Raw genomic sequence first — 17,954 nt, 5'->3', positions numbered from 1 at the left:
GTTTCATTACTGGAATCTGAAAGGCAGTAGGAAAAAAAAAAAATGTAATTTACACTACAGAATGACCAATTGTCAAATAAACCCTGACATGCCTTGGAATATACTTGTATGGCCTCATGTCATACACATGGATAAGTTTGATAAAGCACTTGCAGAAGGATCGTGCAAAAGAACAGGACAAAGTTAGAAAGGACAACCACCTAATAAGAGGAGTATGGCGAAACGAGAATTAATGAAAGTAATGAATACGTTTCTTAAAACAACAGAGCCAAGCCGAAAACAGAAAATCATGGAATTTATCTTGCTGGATGAACTCTTTTCGCTCCTTGAAACGCAGGTTTTGATGCTCAGTTAAACTCCTTACGGCCTCGCTACAGGCTGCCAAACAGCTGTCTTCAACAGTTGGCCATGTCCGTTAGGATTTCTTGGAAAACCTTGCAATGGTGAGTTTTTGTAGCTGACAAGAGCTGGAGCATGTTGATGTATCATACTGCATCTGACAGCACACTGGATGGACCGAGGTTCAGAAAGTGGCTGGGTCCAGGCAAAAGTGTATTAATTTGCCAGACAATGCACGGAGGATGCAAGTTGAATAAACATCTTAGCAAGGTTAGTAGTCTCTATTGGTAATCTCTGCACAGGTTTCGGAGGTGAAAAAAGCGAATCAAATCATCTTTAATGCAAACAGAAGTCATGTGGCGAGCAGAATCCTGACATAAGCTGTGCTGATAGAAACTGGTAGCTTCTATAAAGAACTGAGGTTTTCTGACCACTTTTCCAAATAGCAGACCTGTAATCAAAGTTACTGAGCAAGTGGCTCGGTTAACCAGAAGTTGCTAGCAGATACGCAAACCTCAAAAACAATCTGGGACCAATTACTGTCTATTACAGGACCCACAGGCCACTGGCGAGGGTAAGGGTTACACAGAATCAGATGTGGGACGCGAATGAAAACGGATGCACGCCTGCAGTGGATGCATGTACACACACACACACATATAACATTATATGCACTTGCACGCGTCTGTGTAACCTCCAAGCGCAGGAACACCGTGACCCCCCCCCCCCCCTTTACTTTGCACACATAGACATAACATACATTCTTGACGCAAACAGATGCACGACAAGACGTGATAAGGAAGGACCACAGTAAAGGGAAGTAATACAGCGAGTCATCCTAACAATAAGAAATGCCTGAAACGATTAAATGAAACCCCAAACAAGCGGAGGGTAACACGGGAGGTAGAAAAGAAAACAATTTTTTTTTAGAAGATTTTATCAATCTGGGGCTAAATCTGAGACTTGTGAATAGCTTTAAAAAAATTCCCTCACTTGGGTTTGCCATTTTTACCTTTTATGGTGTTTTACCCAGTAAACCAACTGACTAGGGAGTCTGGATCTGCTCCGTGCTCCCCTTAAATCTTAGTATGCTGTATTTTGTATGCCGAGTTTCTCACACACACACACACACACACACACACACACACACACACACTCACACACAGCAAGTTCACAGCTGGTTGCCATTATGGCCACTTACAGCAGAATAGCGCCCTACATTTTGTATCTCCCATCAACCTGCTCCACACACAGAGCAAAAAAAAAGTAACAGTTCAAATGTTCCTTTACGTAAGACTCGTCAAACTTGAGGCTCTGAGGCACCGACACCACAGCCTGGAGCTATACTGACATATTTATGTTCGCTGTGGGATATGTTAAAATGTTTTATTGCTCAAAATAGCAAATGTAAACCACAAACACACATTATACATCCACATCAAAATCTTTTTTTTTAAACATGAATTAGGGAAAATGGGAAAGGGAACAACATCACATGTTGATTTACTTGCCATTAGAACACAATACAACATGAGAGACCAACTACGGCAACAGAGAAACAGTAATAATTTAAATCTGAACAGGGGTTGTATCTAACCCTAACAAATGGAAAAGTCTATAAAGACAAAAGCCTGAAAATTTGAACAAATTGCACAGTGAGTGGTATGACGTGGTCAGTTGTGATGACAAAGGAGGAGGGAGTGCTGATAAGGAAACACCACAGGCCGTGAAGGAACACAGATGCATGCAGGAGGAAACTTAACGTCGAGATGAAACTGTGAGAAAGATCTTGTTGTTGTAGTGATGCCATCTCGCCAAGCTTGGTTTCAAGTCATTAGGAATGAGGCAACGTAACCATCATGGCCACATAATGCTGTGCAATGAAGCATGATCCTGCTCTGAGTGATACAGCTAAGGGATTCAACTTCAAGGCATTAGCTTAAATTTAAAGCGATTGCTAAAATCCACAAAACTGAAAACTATTCATCAATGAGCATTAAAAAGGTAGTAGGTGTGTGTGTGTGTGTGTGTGTGTTGGGGAGAGCTACACACACACACACACACACACACACACATATATTCACTGTAGTGTTTTGTACAGCTGTGGCAACAGCAGCACAGGGGATGGACCACATGCTAGCAAGAACAAAGGCTCAGAGTGGGGGCTGTATTTGTAAAAGAGGAAATCCCCCCCCCCCCTCCCCATCTCTGCCTGTTTCACATCAAAGTCAAGGGCCTCATTTTCGAGGTGACTTAAGCAAACTTTTTTCACTGCAAGAAATGAAGCACAATTTGTAAAAGTTAACTCATTTCACCATCAGTAGTCGTGAACACGTCCTCGCTGAGGCCTAAATGTCTATTCTACAGCTACTGCGAACGTTCGGTCTGTTCCTTATCCTGTAAAAACACCAGAATTGATGTAGTCATCTGCCTGGCTTCACGCAAAGCTTCCACAGCTTACTAACACTAGAACTGAATAAATAAAGTCAAACATCAGTCTGCATAACACAATATTACTAGAAAACTCGAGCAGGATCAAGTGACAAAGTGAAAAGACCAGCACAGGATAAGATTCACTGCATAAGGTGAGCATGCAGGATAAAGAAGAACAGACTCAAGATCGTGACAGACAGTGTCATTATAATTCCCATTTATATGTTAATCTAACAACTTACCAGGGTATGACTGCTGGGGCTCGCAGCTCAGCTCTCCGACGCCGTTGCCATAGCAATAGCACTTGTACATGATTCCCTGGATGAGTTTATCCCAAGACTCTCCAATCTGATAGAAAGTTCTCGTCTCGGGTTCCTGGCACTGATCTGAGGGCAGAGGCACATGAAATCAGGTAATGCAGCAGCTAGAGCTTTGCAGCCAACACAGCTCAGTCCAATTATCAGCCTACAGAGATGAATCTATACACCCCCTTCATTCCATAACCTTCTATACATAAAGTAAAGTTTGAGTAGATAGAAAAACAAAGTTTAGGGATTGGGAGTTTAGTTTAGAGTTTAGTTCTGCAGCCTGTAGGATGTAAACCTGTAACATGGTAAACCCACCGATGGCATCACACTTCCAGCGGCCACGCCCCTGTCCAAAGCAAGTGCAGTTCATCATGTATCCCTCCTCATGTTGTTTGGTGAAGGTCTGGTTCACCTCGTAGGTCAGACCATCCACAATACACTGGTCTGCAACGCACACAGAGACACAGACTTAGCAAGACATGAAGAGACATGATGGAGCAATGTGCTCTCGTGCATCTGCTCTTCTGAACGCTGCGTGTGTGTGTGTGTGTGTGTGTGTGTATGCATGCGCTGCAGGTGCAACCAAGACCCCATAAAGTGCAGGTGTGCAGCCTCACTCCTGACCTTTTAGGCAGGTGAGGGATTATATCACACATGACCTTTCACCTCTTCACTCAGACAAGTCTATTATTACACCACACACATGGACAGAATGAATCACTTATTCTTCCTCTTCCTCCGCTCTACTCTGTCTCTCGCTGCCACACACACACACACACCTTTCAGCTGGGAGTAAGCAACGCAGCTCCATTCTCCTCGGCCATTGCCGACACAGGTACAACGCATCATGTGACCCAGAACTTCGTGGCGTTTGTCCCACTGGTCTCCCACGCGGTACATCACCCCTTCAGCTGCTGTACACACCTCTTCATGGGCTAGAACACACAAAACAAAACAAGTTAGAAAAGAACAAGGCCACTGATTTAGTCTGACTCTGACATCTACGTGTTTTTTTGGAGTTGTGCACAAACCGATCTTCCCAATTCAAAATAATCAGGTGCACAGACATGCATCCAACACATTTGAACACATCACCTAGCAACACGAGCAGTGCATACCGGCAGCAAAACAAAAACAGGCACATTTTAATGAATGATTGCTCTTGAGATCACTGATTCTACCCTATAATTACTGCGCAAGGCCATGGAGGACACAATCATCACAGAACACCTGTGTCCATAGGAATGAAGATTTGATTAAAAGTGAGAAACAGCTGTTGTGTGTATGAATGACTGTGTGTGTTCACCATATGTTCTCCAGTAATTATAAGAGTGAGTGGTTTTTATCAGGAAATCATAGAAAGTTTGCAAAGGTAGGTGAAACAAGCAAAGACCTGCCTGTGTGTTAGTGTTAGTGTGTGTGTGATGGAAAGAACATGCGGAAAATACAATAATAACAATGACAATGATAATGAAGATTTTGCGGAAGCAGAACTTACAATGAAGTCCTTGAGTTTAAAATGTATAGAAAATGAAATGACTCATTTGCAGATTAAATGACTGACATCGCCTCAGTCGTGTTGCAGTGGAGCAGGTAGAGCAGCAGACAAAACTGATATGCATGCATGCCCATGAACATCTCTGCTTAACTCTCCATAAAGGGAAGGGAGGTGGAGAAGGAGATAGATAGCAGATCTGCCTTGGAGCCCAGCCAGAGATTTTCTATGCCAAGAAGAATTTGGAGCAGAGCCAGACATCTGGCTCCTGGAAGTACAGATCCTCTGGACTCGGTTTGGTGGCTGTGCACCAAAGGCTGTAGCTGGGGCACAAATACAGCGGCTGGGGTTGTTTAGGACAGTCAAGCTCCATGGCAGTGGTTTCAGACATGCAGTGGCTATCGGGGTCAATCTGAAATGTTCACTGTGGTCATGTGTTAAAATGTTTTTCACAGTAAATTTTCTCTGAATGAATTGCTGTGCAGTGTTTCTCTTATGTCAAATATGGCTTGTGTTCAATGGTCTTTACCACTTGTGATTAAACTATTGGAGGCTACTACAGTTGTCTATAGCTGGTGAACATTCTGATGCCTTTCACAATTTGAAGATTTTCCATGCCCAGATGCCAGAATGATTTCAGACCTTGCTCTAATCTGTTCCTGTTACAAAGGGTTATCTAGGATCTGAATGTATTTGGCATAAAAACAACCTCGTTTTAAGAACCTACAATCAATCGACAGTCATTTCTTCAGAACCAATCAATTCTTTCTGAGGGTCATTTAACCACTAGTTTAAAGGCTCTGAAAGTGGCCATTTAAAACTTAACTGGCTGTTTGGACACTGCAGCCAACAGCTGTGGGAGCCAAAGCGATAACCCCCCAGGCAAAGCAGTTTTATAACTACCTGATAGTGTTTTAGGAGACGCTGTTGCTAACACGTAGGGCTGAACTTTACAAAAGGTTTTACTTGGTGCAAAAAAAAAAAAAAAGCCTCACTCCTGGTGCTGAAGAGAGATTCTGATGTACAACTAATTGTGGTTTTTGAGTGGATCTAATCGTGTAAACGGTGCAATTTGCATAATGTACCCTTGATGTTGGCTCACAGCTGGAGACCATTGCCCTATCATCCCAAGAGCACATGGCAGAGACCAGATTTAAACTTCACCATTAACATCTCAACTACCATGTTTGCTTTGACAGTCCGCGTGGAGTCATTAATGTCAATATCAAAGACCCCCTGCCGTGCTGACTGCTGGCCTGAGTCTACCACAGACAACCTGCTCTGACACTGGTTGGCTACAGGGCGTGAATGCTCTTTTTGCCCTCATTAAATCTCAACTAGGTGTTTTTAACGACAGGGTGTTGGCTCAAAGGTGCATCCCAGGACTGAAGTAGACATGTAAAAGGATTCTGAAGAAAAGGACTGCTTAGAAAATGAGTAAAAAGCTTAGTTTTAGCATAAAAAGGCACAAAGATTACTATTCTATATAAGTTGTCTACATGTCCTTGTGTAAACTTTTGGACACACCAGGATCTCCTACCTTCGGAGCAGGAGCAAAATATCTGAGCATCTTCAAAGGATTGCCTATCTGTCTTGCCACAATGCAAAAAAAAAAAAAAAAAAAAATCTTCAAAAGATAAGTTCTTATGAGATAAAATAAATTCAGCACTTAATTTTTACCCATAGAATTCAAAGATAAGAGAATCTCAGATAAGTCCTGTAGATATTTCCACTTTGCACCATCCACATTCCACCGCCCGCTGCCAAACAGACTACTCTATCTTCCGTCTGTCTTCTTTTAAGTCCATCCAAGTCAACTTTGATGTAGACAGACATATTTTTGTTTTAAATTAGAGCTACCCTTCCTTCCTACATAATATATCCCCTATTTGTGGATATTGTTTCATAATGTCACAACACCAAACTGTGCTGAGATTGTGTTCACACCATCCAGTAACTAAACTGAAGTGATGACTGGAAAAACCTCAGTGGTCCTCTAGATTTATGTCGTCAGACCTTTGAGAGCTCGGATCCCCGGCTGAAGACATTCACATCAGTGACTCACCCTTGTTGTGAAGACCCTGCTGTGTTTGTATAAAGTGGCCTTTGCATCTACTCTACACTACTATAATTACCTGGTTTATAAATGAGACCGTTCGGCTTATTTAGACATCAAGTCCTGTAGATTTTCATAGTTTGTGCTCTTTTTACAGCGTGTGGGTATCATCATTACCATTTCATTACTGCTTCACAGACGTTAGTGCAGTGTCAATGACCCCCTAGTGTTTCACTGGCTTCAGCCTCTTTTGTTACCCAAGGAGACCTAATTAACACCTACACAACACAGCAACACATTTCTTAGAAGGCGACAGTGAATTGTGAATTTGTTATGTGAATTTGGCTTTGCTAAACATAACGGTGTAAGAATGGTAAATGAGATTGTGTCTGTGCCGTCAGCTCTGACTCCTTCTTAACGTCACTCTGATAACCGCTTTTATGCAAATGAAATAAAATCACCCATCAAATCTTTTCTTTGTTGAAGGAGACAAAGCATACAAAGGCCATGTTAACTCTGTGATTCAGACAGGGCGGAGATACAGTTTCCTTAAGACTGGGAGAGACATTGTAATTAGCTGAGCTAATCATGTTAGTAACCCCTATGGATAGCAAAGTGTTGAGCTAATCTGCAATTGGCCAGTTTGCCAGGCTTGTGAGATCATATCCATATTAAATGCAGATACCTTTAAAAAAAACATGATTTCCTAATATTTTGACCGTCTATCTTCTCTTTTTTTTTAAACCAGGGAAAATGTGCTGCTTTGTGAGCACTAAAGTGAACTGATCCTAACATATGTCTCTTGTTGTAGTGTGCATTTAAAAATGAAACGTGACTGTTATATGATCTCAGGCGTGTTATTGTCCAGAAACTTTGCAGGATAAAAATCAAACATTTTGAAATTGATGTGCATTAAAAAAAGATTAAAAATTCATTTGTTTTCTTTAAACAACAATTTAAATAGTGTGGTCTACGATTGCGTCCATCCCTCTCTCCATCACCCACGCGCACACACTTACCAGCCATGGGGCAGAACCCAAAGCGGTGTTCTGTATCATAGTCTGTTGTGGTGCCACACCACTTCATGCCGTCTCTGCGTCCGTCTGCAGTGCAGTCGGTGTAGTTTCTGCCATTGTAGAGGTAGGGGAACTGGCACAGAGCGCCGTTAGAGTTACCGCCTCGGGTTGCCACAAGAACTGTTGAAAGGAAAACACAAAGTCGTTATCACTTTGACTTATCAATATGTAAACCCCATTACAACTCGTTTTTGTGGTCTGTGTTCAAACAAGATGAGTTTATACCAAGCACGATCACAAACCTCAGATATGATGCAGCTGCTTGTTGAGGCACTGCTTCAACTACTAAGTCAGACTAACTTTAAACAGACTTTAAATAGCTGCCATTAATTAACTGACATTACAGCTGCTGGTACTCTTGATTGTTCATCCCTCGTCAGCAAACAAATTTCACTTCAAAACTGTAAACACCTAATAATATTCAACATGTCTGCTCACCATTCTTCTCTGTACAGAAGGAATACTTCTGGTCCGTCTCAAAGTCGGAGGAGGTGGAGCACCACAGCTGTCCGTCATTGCGTCCATCAGAGGTACAGGAGTGGTAGGTCTTCCCCTTGTAGACAAAGGGGAACACACAGGGCTGACCTCCTGAGTTGCCACCGTACACCGGAGCCGGTCCGTCTAGATGAAGACAGGAAAACACACGCAAAATACATCAATATCACTAATCATATAAACAACATGCGGGTATGACCAGGAGCTCCTCATTTCAAACAGCTGCATTCACCCGTTGAGTTGTATGTTTATTGTTACTTCATGGGTAACTTGTTGCGTGTCAGCGAATTCGTGAAGGTGAAAGAACATTTCTTACCCCACTGTTCACAGCTGACTCCATTACCGAGACAGGTACAGATCATCTGCTTGGTTCCCTGGGTCTTAATCCAGCGCTGGCCAATGAAGTACGACAGTCCTGTATCTGTGCGACACGGCCCCTCCTGGGGAACCTCAGGCACGCCGGCGGGCTGGTAGACAGCAGGCTGGATGTTAGTGATCACACGAGAGCCAGTGCCTAAAATAAAACATGGGATTCAAGTCAGATGTAGTTCAAACAAAACTGCAATACAGCTTTAATCAAAACTTCAACTGAAAACACATTAGTATTAGCAATTAAGACAGGCTGGTAAAAGTAAACTAAAATCACCAGTCAATGAATTGTACTGTATAACACACGCAATAAAATGCAGAGTCTCAATGACCCATATGTTTCTGTCTCACACCCTGTAATCACTTCAAGCCACTTTAAGCACATTTTTCCCCTCTAACTTTCCTATGTTTCATTCCTCCCTCTTCATTCCCCTGTTCCATTTCTGTGTCTCTCTTTCATGAGGTCATGATCACGAGGTACAAGACACGTCTTTCTCACTTCAGCGCTCAGACACTTGGCATTTCTTATCGCTCCCTCCTCACAGCATCTGTCTCTGGTGTACATTCTTCTCTCCACACAGAGTGCGAGGAAAAAAAAAACAGAGACGAGGATGTTATCAGTTCTCACCCAAGCCAGTGGTGTGAAGTGAGGCATGCCGCTCACACTTCCACTCCCCTCGGCCGTTTCCTGTGCACAGACACTGGAGCAGGTGGCCACGTGCATCTGTCTTGGTCCAGGTATCTCCAATACGGTAGGAGGACAGAGTATCCTGATCGTTACAGCGATCTAGGAAAGGGGAGAACGACTGGGATTAATTATAAAGACATACAGATGTAGACAGCACTGTGGCTTTTTTTTTTTTTTTTTGCTGGAGGCCTTCAGAGGAATGAGAAAATCAGCAGTGGTCCTGTGGGGAAGGATTCCTCCTGGCCACCAGCTGTTTCCATGTTTGCGCTTTAGTGACTTTGTTGATAACTGTGTTGAACACATGCATGATGACACTTTATTGATGACCTCCACTGAAGAGCCTCCGGGGCCACCCTGAAGTCTTGCATGCGACAACAAGCCAACAGGGAATAACATTCGTTATCATCTGTTACATCAGTCAAAACCATTGAGGATGCAAGTAATGGTTCTAATGAGAAACACAACTGGTAAACATTTCCTGCAGAGCTTGTTGAAATCCTTCAATGTACTCTTTTTAGTCTTGCCAGTGAGGCTAGAAAGTTTATCTGTGAGATATTTCGTGGGGATTAAGCTGTACATGTGTATGGACGCATGAGACTTGTTCAAAAACAGCAGCATTTCAGCAGCAATTAATTCAGTTTTCTGTTTGTGACCCAGTTGTCTCTGTTGTTGTTGACAAGTAGGATAACATTTGTGTATATACACAAGAACAGAAATCTTTAATACAATTGAATGAAAGCAATCTGCTATCGTGAACGACGGATAAGATTAATGAAGAAAAGGGAAATATGGTTAAAAAAAAACATATATATATATATATATATATATATATATATGTATAGGCAGGTAACAATTTGATACCAGGAAAGAGAGAAAGGATTTCTCACTTCTGGAGGTACATGTGATGCGTCCACTTCCCTCTCCCAAACAGGTGCAGTCCACCACCATCCAGCCCTGGTATGGCTTCTCCCACGTCTCCCCGACAACATAGGATGTTCCCGCTGTGTTGTCGTAGCAACGCTCAGCTGCAGAAAACACACACACTCTCATCAACTAATTTATCAATAATAATAATCCATCATTCTAAATTTCAGTCACACTAGCAAGAAAATCGGCCAGTAATCCACTAGTGACGTCAATACAGTCGTCTGTCTGTCAGCGACCGTCTGAATGACTCACCGACAGGTTTGCAGGTCCACTCTCCCTTGCCGTTACCCAGACAGACACACTCCAACATGTAGCCTCCTGTTTCATGGGGTCTCTTCCAGGTGTCACCTATCTTATATGATGCCCCACCCTCATGACAGCGATCTGGGTAGGGAGAAAAAAGATAATTTCAGAGAGAGAGAGAGAGAGAGAGAGAGAGAGAAAGAGAAATAGATGACTACTTGATGATGTGCATGTTTTCACAGTTATAAACCAAAGGAAAAGAAACACACACTCAGACATTTCTCCCATTATCTAACCACCCGGCTAACTGCAAACAGCTGCATGGCACCAGTTGTTAATCAGCTGTAGAGAATACGGAGATTAACCAGTTTACTGGCATCAGTCTGGCAGACCGGGATATACACATGAAACACATGAGCTGGGGTGTGTGGTCTGGGGTTAGAACAGTTAATGGCAGAAACACACTTACTGGCAATGGTGCAGCTGATCTTGCCCCTCCCAGATCCGATACAGGTACAGTCCCAGATCATGCCATCCTTGGGTCTCTCATAGGTTTCTCCCACAGTGTAGTACAGCTGGTTGATTTTATCATAGCACCGCTCCTCTGTTATAGACAGAAAGCAAATGGAAAAGGTCTGTGTTGCATGTGTGTTTTGCTAAAGGAAGAGGGGGAACTGAAGGCAAACTGATGTCGGGGAATGACGCAAAAGTCACGTGGAAAAACATCAGAAACAAACTCACCTTCGGGTTTGCTTTTGCACTTGATGCCAGCCACTCCATGGCAGGTACAGATCAGAGTGCTGCCCAAATACGGCCGCTCCCACTGCTCATTGAGGACATAGTTTTTGCCATTCTCCACGCAACCATCTGACAGGAGAGAGGGAGATAAGAGGAAACTGATGAGACTTTAGCATGAGCTCGATTCTAGCAGCAGGAGGTTACATTAAAAAAAAGCACCCCCTGCCTTTGCTCTTATTCCAAAACAGTCACAGTGCAGGGAAAATGTGAGAGGGAGAAAAAAAACACACACTCCACCCACACCCACCCACCCACACCCACAAACTCTGTACCTGCTTACCATGTCCTTTTTTCAAAATGGAAAGACAAACGCAGCCTCTGGAAACTGCTCTGGCAGTAACCATTACTTCAAAACACATTGGTCAGTATTATGGGTTGCAAGACAAAGACAAATGTAAACCAAAGTAAGCAAACCCTAAATTGGAGTACGCATTTTATTGTAGGACAAGACTTCACCCATGTCTGTGAAAGTGACTGTGGATGTGTTAACTTGACTTCAAAGGGCCTCCAGGCTGAGTAATAAATCAGCTACACAGACTGGAGAATAATATCCACATTTACTCTTTCTCTCCCCCACCAGGCTTGTTCTTTGTTCACATCTCATGACTTCACATGCCACACACATCTCTTCTGCAACTTTTCTTTCCAAGTGGAAAGCTAGAAGTTCTTATTTCTTTTTTTTTTCTCTCTCTCTCAAGCTTTGATCTTCCTTCACACAAGGATGAAGTTAAAAGGAGATCAGAGAAGTTGTTGGGGATTAACAACTGATTTTATTTTTTTTGGGCATTTATCAACCCAATGGCACATAAATTATTGGGTTTCCAAGCGTTTTAATTGCAAGGACTATAGGAGAAAGATGTGTCCTGTTTCCTGTTTCCATCTCAACAACAAAAAAAAGTCTAATTTTCTAATTTACTGTCTTCTTTCAGAAGTTCTCCAAGTGACCTTCGCCGGCCCCTGGGAACCATTTACTGCTGCACGAAATCGCTCTTGTGACTCATAATATGAGGACTTACCCTGAGAGACTGAGGAGACGTGATGCTGCTGCGCCTGTCTCCGATTCCTGTGCGTCCCTTTGGGCATGCAGTTCACCGCGCTCCCGATACAGAGCGCAACCAGCACCCTGGCTATGGTGCTGCCCGACATACTGTTTAATGCGAGCCACTCGATCACTGCAGAATGATGTTACAGGTGTTCCCTTGGCCACTTTTTTTTTTTTTTTTTAATTGTCTCCAGGGACGGAGAGAATTCGGTTCCAGTGCAACTCTTGTTTGGTGCCGCGCTCCTGCCTCCCCCGGTCAGTCTGTCCGCTCCTCTCCGCTCTGCGGCCCCAGTGTGCAGGTTACCAGTCTGGGGGGAGTGATTTATCTGGGCATGGCTTTCAGCCGGAGGTGGGAGGTCCCAACAAAGGGACCGAATACTCACGCAGCGTGGAGAAGTGAGGAAGACGAACTTTTACGACACGAACATGGTCACACACATTTAAGGTCATTAACTCTTCTTCTTACGATGAGGTAAGACAGGTTATTGAAAAATAGCGTGGTTGTCTCCATGCGACCTGCAACACTGAGACAAACAAACTTGAAATAGGGAGGCAATGCCCCATTTGCAGATTTTTATTCCCCCACCCGGTTAAAATGTCCAGCCCGTCCGCTTATATGTTTTAGATTTAAGACCATGGTGGCCACAGGGGAGCAGCCCTGCTCTGAACTGCTCTCTCATACACAAGATAATCCACCATCAGTAAACATCCCAGACCTCCTATGATTGTACTGTTGCCTTACGGACAGTTACGCAACCATCTAACCAACCGGTGTATGTCTCAGGTGCGCTTGAAATTTGATTTTTAATGACTTTTGTACTTGAAACAATTGTATTTATGCAGAATAGGTCATGTTGAGCCAGCTGTGCTTTGTGTTTTTAACATGTCCCTGACAGTTCACTGTCCTCTCCTACTCCATTTCCCAGAAACGCATACCTCTAACATCAATAATCTAGGGGTCTGTTCTACTGCTGAGTCCAAGTGACATCAGTTGCCTTAATCCTGGTTCATGTTCACTGAAGCAGAGCAGCTTTTGATGCTATGCAGTATATTGGCCTATCGGTGTTAACACAGTCCTGGTGGTGATATACGGGAATTGGGTCACATGGCGTCAGTGTCTGGAAAGTGTCCAGTAGCCTAAAGTTTCAGTGTCTGGAGAGTGTTTATATGTCCAGGTGGTTTATTGAAATGATTCCTCTGTGATCCAAGTTCACTTCTATAATGTGCGAGTTAAGAGGTCAATTTTTTTTTACTCTACTGGTTGTCCAGTGGAAGTCTTCAACACCATAAAGAAAGATGAGCGCACTCTCTCTCTGAGTTTGCTTCTCTCAGTGACAACTTGTTCTCTGCTTCGTACTGTCATGTAGTGGGTAAAGCCTGCAGTATAGGCTACATTCAAGGTTTATACATTTTAGAAAAGTCCTTTACATACTTGCATTTGGCTTCGGTTGAGTTTTATTTATCAATTTATTCTTTTTCCTTTTCAATTTCTGCTGTAAATATTGTAAATAGTGACCACTTCGTAAATGGAAACCTCCAGTAATGCTTCTGTTTTGCCAAATGACACATTTGTTTCTGCCCTCCATGAGTTGTGACTTCCTTCCATGTCTTTAGTCATCTCCTGGGGTTGAAACACTCATGCATGATGAGTCCTTGAATTTCTTTTCAATAACACCAAGAGCTTTGTGATTTTGTGGAGTCCGTCTTTAAATCAATAGATGCGTCAGCAAAGTTTTAAAATAAATGTCCCCCACAATGATGACACAGGAATTTACAGTCAAAAGAAAACCTAAAACTAAATCTTCCATACAGTAACCGCTGTTAACAAGTTAAAAATTTAACACAACCTCTATTAGTCCTGCAAAGCAGTTAGACAGAGAACTGAAACTCATTTGACGTCACCTCAGTCTCCAGCTGACGATGACTTATCCTTTTGTAGAACAGCATTAAACATAAGAAAATACAATCAGAGGGCAAAGCAGAGATGGACGAACTGAAAACATAAATGCTTTGGAGAAAGGAGGACTAGAGACGGGGGGACATGGTTTGTCATTAACACTTGATGTGAGGCTCATGTTCTAATCCAGGTTACAAAATATCTCCCCTGAAGTGCCATGAGCTCACCATGCAGCCATAAATCAGATAAATTCAGTCAGTCAGCTAAATCAAGTCAATCAAACCGTGCTTAATTGTGATGTCAGGCTTCGCTGACTAAACCCATGTGGATTATCTTATGTGTGTCAGGAAATGTGTGGCGTGTAGAAACATTTTGGAGGTGTTAAGAGAGATTTTATGTTGGCGTCATCTGGCTCTACCATGACATCGATCTGAACAGTTTATTTTATTGCGCATTTGCTCCACACAAGCAGACAATTATCTTTTTTTCTTTTTTTTTTGATACATCAAATAGCATGAGGACCCATCTGTTACATTCCATCCAATGCATGGGAAATGCATTGATGGTGTTGGATGGCATGCAGACATACTGTAACACAGACCGCCTGGGATTTTTTATTTATTTTTTTCCCCAAACAAAGACACAGACGTGAGATAAAACTCAAAGACTCAACAACTATATTCCTGTTATTCAGTGCAGGTCGTGTTATGTAAATGGAAAGGATGCACAGTATGTGAAGCACTGCGTTCACCTTTTGTGAGATTGATTGTGTTTTACAAACAGGATCCAGCTCAGGCCACTTCTGAGCAGAGAAGCTCCACATGTGTTTCTAGTTACAGAGCTGCAGTGTCAATGCGAGCTGCTTATCCATCTGTCTGCATACAAGAGATGGTTCTGTGATATTAGACCCACTTTGAGGTTTTTGTTTGTTTGTTTGTTTGTTTCTTTCTTTCTTTCTTTCTTTCTCTCTTTCCACCCCCCCTTCCCCTTCAAACATTCAGAACACACTCATCTCTATATGGACATGTTTGTTGAATGACGATGTCACACAGAGGTGAAGAGGTGAAAAGGGCATCAGATATATTACTGACAGTCATGTTACACCTTGAATGCATTCCTCATTGTCCATGGAGGCGCTGACATTTTTATGTTCTTGTGTCGAACTAGAACTTGGAGCTCACCACAACGATCAACCTCGGGCACAGGAAAAGAAAACAACACGCATCGCTGCATCATGCTGTAATAATGAGGTAATCATACTCCTATCTGTGTGATGTAGTGAGACACTTATGTTACATTAAGACTGAAGCTAACGGGAAGCGCTAACCACCTGAGTCAATACTTCCACTGGGTGGTGGCTTCTATTTCGTGCTCTTTGACTCTTTCATCTTTTAATCCTCCGTGATGCGAAGTTTGTCCAAAAACATGGTATAGGTTAATCCTTTATGTACCACAGCTCTTCATCTTTTATACCCTTACCCCAAACTGAAATCACTTCCCTGTGGTTACCTTCGCTAAACCACTTCTGCTACTGCACTGATGCGATGAGTGATGATGAAGCTGGAAATCCCAGTTTAAAGCTATTATCTGGTTGTTGTGCAAGCTAACTGCCTGCTGTGGCCTGACGTGTAAATATACAAACATTCTTATGGTTAAAGTTACTGGTTTTAAGTGGTAATTGGCCATTAAAAGCGAATCACGCAGGGGGATCACACTGGGAATTGTGGCAATTATTTCCAGTATGCATGCTTGGGTATCAGATAGCGACAATAATACCCTGAGCCAGAGGACAAGATGGTCCCGTTATAAGTGTAGGTTGTATGAAATAAAATAAGAATTAGTATGTTTGCCTCTAAATGTCTCCATTTAGCAGAGGGACTGCAGATACTGGCCCGGATTATTAATGGAAATACAACTTGCAGTCTTGTTTTTTATGTTTGGAAAGATAGAAGAGGAACAAAAGTGAGAGGACAGAAAAGGTGCATGAAATAAAGCAGTGAAAGAGAGAAAGAAAGTTGTAAAGCTGAAAGTTGAAATAAAAAGTAAAAGCGACGTGTGAAAATCTCTGGAGAAGGTTTCAGTCTGATGTCAAGGCTGGACAGGAGGGGATGAATAAAGACAAAGTAGGTGAAAAGTGAGGGGACATGATGAGAGTGAATGGAGAGTTGGGGAAATTTGGAAATTCAGAAATTTGAGGGAGTTGGTGAGGTTTTATGCTGATGTGTGGAAATCATATTGTAACTTTTTGATTGCATTACACAACACATTCAGAATCAGCATCATGAGAAAGAGGACAAGGGTGAGGAGAGAGCTCACAGCTGCGGACTCTCTGTACAGCTGCTGCACTTTTTCACTCCAAATCTTTTCAGAATGTCGCTTTCGATTTTCTTTTTTCTTTTTCGCTTTTTTTGGTTTTGCTTCAGGAGGTTCTTATTTCCTCTTACTGTGGTTTAACATCATGAGGTGTGTTGTCCCTGCACTGAATAACTGGCCATTCTTCCCTTATCACTGTTAACATCCCAGAGGTGTCTCCCCTTAACGTGCTCTTTCTTTTATACAATATTCTCCATTTTTAAAATGTCGAGCGATGCTCTATCTGCCCCCCTCACACATCTTTAATGCTCTGGTATGTCTCTCAATTCTGTACTTTTCTTTATCTTTGTGTCCATTCCTTCAAAGTGACAATATTTATACTGATTATCTGAGCACTGAGCCTTGTTTTCCAGAATTTTATGGTCTGTCTGTCGCAGTCCACGGATCAGGTCTTTGCGAGGTCATTGGTCACGGTCATATATCCTGTTAAATCTAGAGATGCATTTAGATGATTGGATGATGGAAAACTGAAGCCAGGCATAAACACTGTCTGGACATGTTAATTAGCTGTCGTTTGTGGTTATGCAAATACCTTTACCTAAATGACAATTTTTACAGCAAAAATATATTCACAATTAACCCTCTGCAGTTTGCCAGTTGTTCAGTCAATGAAACAACACCGCTCATCAACTTCTGCTTTAGTTTCCCCACTGAGATAGACCACACTCTCCACAGTTTAACAGCAACTTCAACTTATTAGTCTTAATGAGTTGATCAAGAGACACAGGCTACGTCTACGCTAATATGTTTTTCATTTTGAAACGGCGTTTGTAGCATTAAAATACAGAATTTATCTGCTGCTAGCAACCACAAAAACAAAGTCAGGAACGCTTGTATTTTGTTATCCATGTTGCATTCACCACTGGTAGTAGTGACTGATAAGACCCAATGAGGGAACGAACGTGGGAGGCTACATTATCGTTTCCTAAGGCTTCTGTTTTTGCCCGTCCAGACTCCAACGCTACCCTGGAGTTTTCAAACTAAAACGGGCCCTGCAGCCTTTCCAAAAGTCGTCGTAAAAGAGATCCATTTTAAAACTACGATGTATCACCGAATATGAAAAGATTAGGATGTAGCCTCACCAACATTTTTGTCCCTGTGAGGCAAGGGGTGGGAACTCCTGTTTGGAAGAGGGGGGAAAAAAAAGGGGGAAAAAGGAAGAGGGAGGTGCTGGTTAAACATTGAGTTCTACGACGTCTACATCTTTGTAGGGTGGTGGAAGTCCTAGAAACGGAGCACAGCTTCTGTGTTCTGTGTCACCCACCTAATCTTCCCCAAACTTTTTATGTGTGTAGTCATGCATTCACTTTTTTTCTCATGATAGTCGTGTCCCTGAGTCTCCATTTACTTGACTTTCTACAATACGTGCTCTTAATATCCAAGAAGGATTTCTTACATGTGTTTTATTAAAAAAG

The 17,954-nt window shown here is 42.5% G+C and overlaps 1 protein-coding gene across 1 annotated transcript in view; it reads right to left on the bottom strand.

Annotated features, from left to right (window-relative positions):
• Window positions 1-12,541, bottom strand: part of LOC111218037 (fibronectin-like) — a 31,443-nt gene extending 18,902 nt beyond the window's left edge. The window contains exons 1-12 of the mRNA XM_022740127.1: window positions 12,244-12,541; window positions 11,171-11,296; window positions 10,899-11,033; window positions 10,439-10,570; window positions 10,147-10,284; window positions 9,200-9,358; window positions 8,519-8,716; window positions 8,146-8,328; window positions 7,651-7,827; window positions 3,860-4,015; window positions 3,396-3,524; window positions 3,015-3,158 (exon numbers count right to left, since the gene is read on the bottom strand). Coding sequence (XP_022595848.1) covers window positions 3,015-3,158; window positions 3,396-3,524; window positions 3,860-4,015; window positions 7,651-7,827; window positions 8,146-8,328; window positions 8,519-8,716; window positions 9,200-9,358; window positions 10,147-10,284; window positions 10,439-10,570; window positions 10,899-11,033; window positions 11,171-11,296; window positions 12,244-12,373 — 1,807 coding nt within the window. The 5' untranslated portion in view covers window positions 12,374-12,541. The remainder of the gene's footprint in view (window positions 1-3,014; window positions 3,159-3,395; window positions 3,525-3,859; window positions 4,016-7,650; window positions 7,828-8,145; window positions 8,329-8,518; window positions 8,717-9,199; window positions 9,359-10,146; window positions 10,285-10,438; window positions 10,571-10,898; window positions 11,034-11,170; window positions 11,297-12,243) is intronic.
• Between the last annotated feature and the right edge of the window lie 5,413 nt (window positions 12,542-17,954).

Source organism: Seriola dumerili, unplaced genomic scaffold (genome assembly GCF_002260705.1).
Source record: "Seriola dumerili isolate Sdu_G_001 unplaced genomic scaffold, Sdu_1.0 BDQW01000052.1, whole genome shotgun sequence".
Lineage (NCBI taxonomy): Eukaryota > Metazoa > Chordata > Actinopteri > Carangiformes > Carangidae > Seriola > Seriola dumerili.
Note: the sequence above shows the minus strand (reverse complement) of the source record. Positions and strands in the feature narration are given on the sequence as shown.